The sequence below is a fragment of the Xenopus laevis genome, chromosome 7S, assembly GCF_017654675.1.
Source record: "Xenopus laevis strain J_2021 chromosome 7S, Xenopus_laevis_v10.1, whole genome shotgun sequence".
Classification (NCBI taxonomy): Eukaryota; Metazoa; Chordata; class Amphibia; order Anura; family Pipidae; genus Xenopus; species Xenopus laevis.
The window spans coordinates 65,602,136-65,609,044 of NC_054384.1; the positions used below are offsets into that span (position 1 = coordinate 65,602,136).

The 6,909-nt window shown below is 42.6% G+C and overlaps 1 protein-coding gene across 1 annotated transcript; it reads right to left on the reverse strand.

Moving 5' to 3' along the window:
- Positions 1-202: 202 nt before the first annotated feature.
- Positions 203-4,523, reverse strand: LOC121396076 (neuromodulin-like). Its single transcript, XM_041570677.1, has 10 exons — positions 4,507-4,523; positions 3,814-3,855; positions 3,079-3,148; positions 2,928-2,967; positions 2,715-2,802; positions 2,566-2,619; positions 2,268-2,327; positions 1,886-1,956; positions 962-1,502; positions 203-429 (listed from the first exon to the last, which is right to left on the reverse strand). The coding sequence occupies exons 2-10, from the start codon at positions 3,844-3,846 to the stop codon at positions 364-366; spliced, it is 1,023 nt and encodes a 340-aa protein (XP_041426611.1). The 5' UTR covers positions 3,847-3,855; positions 4,507-4,523; the 3' UTR covers positions 203-363.
- Positions 4,524-6,909: the final 2,386 nt, after the last annotated feature.

Consider the following 6,909-nt stretch of genomic DNA (forward strand, 5'->3'; position numbering starts at 1 on the left):
CCCAGTTTTACCCTTACGCTGCCATTTTGAGCAGCTCCCAGCAGTATTAATTGCCCCGTCACACAACCGGTCAGTCATCTTTAGAAGAATGAGGCACAGGAGCCCCTTCCCTCAATATTCACCATAGGGATTAAAGAAAAACACAGAGACTTTTATATGGGGAAACCTGTCGGAGAGCACAGGATTTATTAAAATTGACAGCTAATTTATATTTGGGCATCCCTAACGACCAATGATCCAGAGGAAGGCGAAAAACCCTAGAGTACTATGGGAACCAATCTGCACTATAGGTAAAAATTCCTTCCTGACTCCTAGAAACGGCAGTCGGTTTTACACCCTGGATCATTTAGGATTTCTTTGGATTTAGGCCATGGTGTTGGGTCGGCGGCAGCAGCAGCAGCAGCAGGCGGCGAGTCTTTGGGTGGAATGCTGAAAAGATAGAGTGTTGACATTAGAATAAAGACATACTTGTTTCCTTATGATATTAAACGCTATAGGTCTTGCTTTAAGAACGCACTATTTGTTGGGCCTGTGGGGACTGTTTGGGTCTCTCTACACATGGAAGGCCTTGGCTTATTATGAATCTCAGTCTGAGCCTGCGCCATTTAATCTTTTATACGCTTCGATCACCTGGCGCCAGTCCATTATCCAGTAGCAACCCATTTCCAAAGGTGGATATCTAAGCCAGATGTCCAGCAGCCCTATAAGCGTTACCTACCTCCCCTGTTATTGGCCTACTATAGAATCGACACTTTATCTGCAGACTTATCTCTGTCAGCAACCTCTTACAACCTAAAGGCAGCCAAACATTGGTCTATTGGGTGCCCTCAAAGTAATCGGCCTGCGGGCTCAACAGACAGCATTGAAAATGCTCAGAACAGCAGGAAGTAAAGTGGAGCTGCATTGGACAACATGAGGCATCTCTAGATAATGGGTAATGGTCAGTAAATTGATACATTACCCAAACTCTCCGGAGCCTCTTCATGATGGCCTTCCTGAACTGTTTTCGGAGGGTCGGCCTCTCCACCACCAGAGAATCTTTCATGATCCCTTCTTCACCATCAGCTCCCTCCTCTTTCTCCTCCACTGCAGGAGATTGCTCCTCTGTCTTCTCCTCCATTCCAGGAGCTTGATGTTCTTCTGCAGAACCTCCTACTTCCGCTCCCTCTTCTTTCTCCTCCTCTTCAGGGACTTGCTGTTCTTCAGCGGGAGGAGCTGTGTCTTCATTTGTTGGACCATCCACTTCTTCCTTATCTTCAGCACCTTCTCCTTTCTCCTGAGAGGCAAGAGCTTCCTCTTCTGCTGCTCCAGGAGCTTCTTCTTCCTTTTCTTCCTCTGCTGGAGCTTGCTCCTCCATCATCTTCTCCTCCACTGCAGGGTCTTCAGCTGGAGCTCCTTCCGCTTCCTCTTCCCTGTCTTCTGTATCAAGGGCTTCCTCATCTTCTGCTGCAGGGGCTCCATCCTCCTTTTCTTCAGCTGCAGGACTGTGTACTTGTTTCTTACTAGGTTTAAAGGGAAGAAAATGAAAAAAATGGGTCATTGTTGTAATTTGTTTCCAAAGTATTGCAACTACAATTCTGATCACTGGATGACTAAAATAGCCAGATAGCCTTGTACCTAAGAAATATCATTATACCTGCTACACACCTGTCCCTACTGTAACACATTGGGCAGTTACTGAGCTGAGTAAGTTCCATGCTAGACTTCACCCAGTGATACATGCTGAGATACATGCTATGGTTGTAGGGACCTAAAAAAGTTTAACAAGTTTCTGTGCTATCAGTATGGCCAAAAGCACCCGGAGGTACGAGAAAACATCTATTTTTTTTTGAATATGTTATGTGCCAGTAAGTGTAATTGAAAGTGTTAATTGCAAAATACATACCGAGCAGCTTTCTTTAGCTTCAGCTCCCTCAAGAACTCATGGTGAAGGTGGGTCAGATGTTGGTTGATAGTCTGTGAGCGCAGGGGAGGCACAAGGATAGGAGCAAAGGGGAAAGAAAGGAGACAATTAGGATTATGCCTGTATATGTGCTGCTAATAGTACCTTTATATGCTGAGGGCAGTGAGGGTGTGGGATTCCCTGCCGGCAGCTGATGTTGTGATATTGTAATTATGAGCATCAGCCTTTTCTCATCATAGGGAGAAAAAACCCCAAATAACCCCTTGTGCCGTTGTCCCGATTGCAATAGACCAATCAAAGTTCATTATCTAGCGGTTAAACACCCAAGAAAAGCATCAGGGACAGTGATCCCAGGTGAACTTACATTCTCCAGCCGCAAATACTCAAGCTGCTTCCTCCGGTTTCGCACTCGAGTTGGATGATCCTGTGGAAGAAGAGAGTCAATGTTAAGCGCTTCTTTGTACCAATGCCATTATTGTGGCCATGTGAACGCTTGTGATGAAACCATTTTTGTTTCTGGTGAAAATGGCACTTGGATGGGAGACTTTAGATGCCCCCAGGGGAGCAGGAGATACAATGAATAATAATGTTCTAGATTATTATAGAGACACACAGTGAATATTAACCTCTCCTATAATAATAATTATACTAGTGACACTTACAGGAGGCAGCTTGGCAGATTTCCTGAGGGCGGCATATTCCCTCTTGATCACTTCCTGTAACATAAAGAAAGAAGCAGCGTGAGATAAGAGCTGGCAATCTAATATCATTTGTTCCCTATTCATCTAAACATCTATTCTGCATTACATACCAGCGAGTGGAGCATTTTCCAGTAATGCATAACGTTCTCTTTGGCCCTCATCCTCGGGTCCACATCGCATGTTAGAAGGAAGTGCTTTCTGAAAAAGAAAGATATCACTGAATGTTAATAAAACATTTTCCAGCCGTATTGCCCTTGCAGTTACCCCTGGGGCAATAGCAAATGATTCCCAACATGTAACAAGTCCATTTATGTTTTACTTACAGGATGATGTTCTCGCCGAATTCGACCCGATAGTGATGTTCTGCGGGAAAAACACAATTCAGTTAAATACTGAGCTAAAGGGGGAAAGGAATTCACAAATAATAAAACAATGGCACAACCTTAGGAACTGATAAATAATAGAGGATTTTACCATAATAAGAAGCGAGGGCCTCAAAATCCGTATATTCCGCCCTGAAGTCCTTCAGGACGGAGTACAGCGTCTGTAAGTAAAAAGAAAAAGCATTAGGGACAGAATACTAAGTGGCTCTGGCTCTGAGGAGAATAGAGACAGAAAGGGGTTTGGGTTTTTATGGGGCAAACATGCCAGGAATAAGGGCATTTTATTCTGAAAATTTAATAAACGTAGTGATTGGAGGCAGCTCCAACACATATCTAGATCTAGATCTATATCTATATAGTGAACAAACAAGCCGCACTCCAAGGACTTCATTTTGAAAAATAAAGGTGAAGTTTTATTTCAACGTTTTGGCTCCTTAACTGGGGCCGTCTTCAGTAGAGTCTCCTGAAGACGGCCCCACTTAAGGAGCCGCAACGTTGAGAATAAAACTTCACCTTTATTTTTCAAAATGAAGTCCTTGGAGTGTGGCTTGTTTGTTCACTGCATACTAATGTGTTGACCAGCACCCAGGCAGCTGTGGATTAAGAGTGCAATATATATATATATATATATATATATATATATATATATATATATATATATATATGTGTGTGTATGTGTATGTATATGTGTATGTGTGTGGATAGATAGATAGATAGATAGATAGATAGAAGCAGACAGACAGCTGCTTAAGGAGAGCTTATATAGAAGAGTGAAAGGGAAACACCAGTTCAGATGAGAGAGGATTGTTTTACACTGAGGCATTACCAGAAGAGATGGATTTCTCTGCTTCTTGTCCATCGTGGAAACCTAGAGGGACAAATAGACATAATCAGCCAAAATGAAATCAAGAGTTGTTCCCCTTTTAATGAACTCTTCGTATGATGCAGAGAATGATATTCTAATACAATTTGCACTTGGTTTGCCTTTTTTATTATTTGTGGGTTTTGAGTTATTGAGCTTTTTCTTCAGCAGCTCTCCAGTTTGCAATTAAAGCTATCTGGTTGCTAGGGTCCAAATTACTCTAGCAACCATGTGCTGATTTGAAGAAAAGTAGCAATAACAATAAATGTGTAGCCTTACAGACCATTTGTTTTTTGATGGGGTCAATGACCCCCATTTGAAAGCTGGAAAGCGTCCGAAAAGTATCAAACATTTAATGAAGACCAGTGGAAAAGTTGCTTAGAAGTAGCCATCCTAAAATATACTAAAATATACATTAAAGGTGAACCACCCATTTAATTATTTCCTTATCTATATTCTCCCATTTGTATGAAACATTGTTCCAGTCAATGATTAAAGCCCATTATTAATGCTGTTGATGGATTGGCTTCTTATAAATACAATATACAGTAACCGTATGGGCTCATATGCACAAAGCCACGTGGGACCCCCCAAGTGAATTTATGACACTCTCTGACGTGAAATCATGTGCTGAATCAGTTGAATTTGCAAGATTACCTCTTAAAGAAGATTCTCCGATGGGGAAAAAAATTAGGGGGCGGCACAAGGCCGGGCCACCCCAAGGGGGGGGGGTCTCCCTAAGGAACCCCTGGCTCTCTTACACTGTTCAGATATAGATGTAATTATATGAACAATGGAGAAGCCAAAAAAAAACTCCCAGGTGTTAATGGGCAGGTGTGAATCACCGAAGTTGCGGTCCAAAAATGCAGGAAAGGCACTGTAGCAATCTGTATAGAAAAGAGAATATAAAGGCAAGTTAAGGAATTTAATAATTTAATATTTCCTATTTAATACAGAGGAAAGCAGAAATGTATTTCCCCTAAAGTTTGAGCTTTGTATCAGTTCCAGCAGGTACTGAGCCTCGGTCTCTAGAATGCTGGAAGTTTTCTCACACAGTCAATTAGCAGACAGCCCTAAATAACTGCCAAAGTCTGTGTCTCCCAACCAGCACTAACATTAAAGGCTTCTCCCAAGCACATTTTAGGGGAAAAATCTCCAAATTCACTAAAATCAGGGAGAGGAGCAACATCTGCTTGGGGGCGTGACCCAACCTTTTCCCCTCTTGTTTTTACTATAGTAAAGGTTATTTGGCAAAATATCTCTGAGGGAATATACACTTAACCAACCAACGGACTAAACCAACTGTCAAACCCTAGGCGTAAAGTCTCCTCTCTTCTATGGGACCTGCTGTATGTCCCCCACTCATCACCCCCAACTGTCCCCATGGCACGTGCCTCTGCTTCCCACCCCTAGTTCCTTATGGTGTGCTACAGGGTCCCCAAAAGTTTCCTTCTGTAGATAATGTGAATATTTGCTGGCAGCCCTGCATAATGCCAAATCCACAAAAAGTCTGTGTCTCCCAACCAGCACTAAGATTAAAGGCATCTCCCAAGCACATTTTAGGGGAAAAATATCCAAATTCACTAAAATCAGGGAGAGGCACACCACCTGCTAGTCTGTGGGGGACATTGCCCAAATTCCCTCCTCTTTTTCCACTAAAATAAAGGTTTTTTGGCAAAAAAATCTCCCAGAGGGAAAGTACTCTTACCTCTCACCACAGGGCCAACCAACGGACTGAACCAACTGTCACACTCCCATGTGGAAGTCACCTCTGTCCCCTGCTCTTAAAGGGGAAGTGTCCCCTGTTGATGAGTGAGGTTTATATGACATTTATTTCTAATTAGATGTGCAGCACATACACAGACTATTAAGTACACAGAGCATTGCTTTGTATGTGTGGCCTATTGAGTCAGTGCAGTTACTGCGCTGCCATATCTGTTGGATCCATTCATTCATCAGCCATGGTTCCAACTGGTAGAACCGGGGGGTCCTTGGCTTGTAGTGGGTCCCTTCTTTAGCCTAAATAGTGGGTAGAGATGGTGGATCCTATTGTTCTTGGTATTTATTGCTTATTGAGCATTTTGTGATTATTTGGAATATGTTCAGCCAATCTTGCGCAGGGATTGAGGTTAAAGTCTGTTTCCCAAGACTTAGTATAGTCCGGTAAGTTGGGGTGTTTGTGTTCCAGCATGACGTTAGAGAGAGTCCGTGTCGGTGTATTTATAGAGCTATATGTTTCAAAGCTGGTTAGTGGTCTACACACAGTATTTCCTATTGATATAGATGTCATGTAATGTTTCAGCTGTCTGTACCTCCCCAACTCACCGCTTTTCTTTGGAAACATGGGAAATGGTCTTTTTCCATGCCTAGAAGGTGCCTCGATTGAAGATTCTGGAGCCCAAAAGCAGTTTTGTATCCCTTATGTTCAATCCCAAGTAGTCAGTGTTGTTTCTTATTGGGGTCAGTGGTGATGGATATGGAGCCAGTGAACAGTTTTTGTTTAGCTGGTGCCATATACTTAAAGGGGTTGTTTACCTTCCAAATTTTCAGTTCAATTGTTTTCAGATTGTGCCCCAGAAATAAACTTTTTTCAATTACTTTCCACATTATATGAAGAGCATATGTCAGATTAAAAGCCATCTACATGTTCTACTCTTCAGCTACCACCTAGCATCTGCAGTGGTCTCTGCAAATATTGGGGTCCTTGCAACACATTTGGGAAGGGAGTGTGGCTTTGGGATAGCAGCTATAGTAGGTAGAGATGGTGCCATCGTTTTATGGGATCTCTCTGTACAGGCTATGAGCAAACATAGGGGCTGTTCCTGCTGAATTTTGCCAAGTACACTGGAATACCTTTAATAATTGAATAATCAGCCAGTTTCTTAGGTGGCTATCAGTCTGTCTCTGTTTCATTAGGATGAGGGCCTTTGCAGTATCAACTGGAAGGAACCATTTTCTGTACAGGCTAGCAGACAGGGAGGAATCATTGTGACTGTGATTGAAGTGTCCGGGATATCTGTATCAGTAATTCCCTTGTAGTTGTCTAAGTCTAGGTGAGGA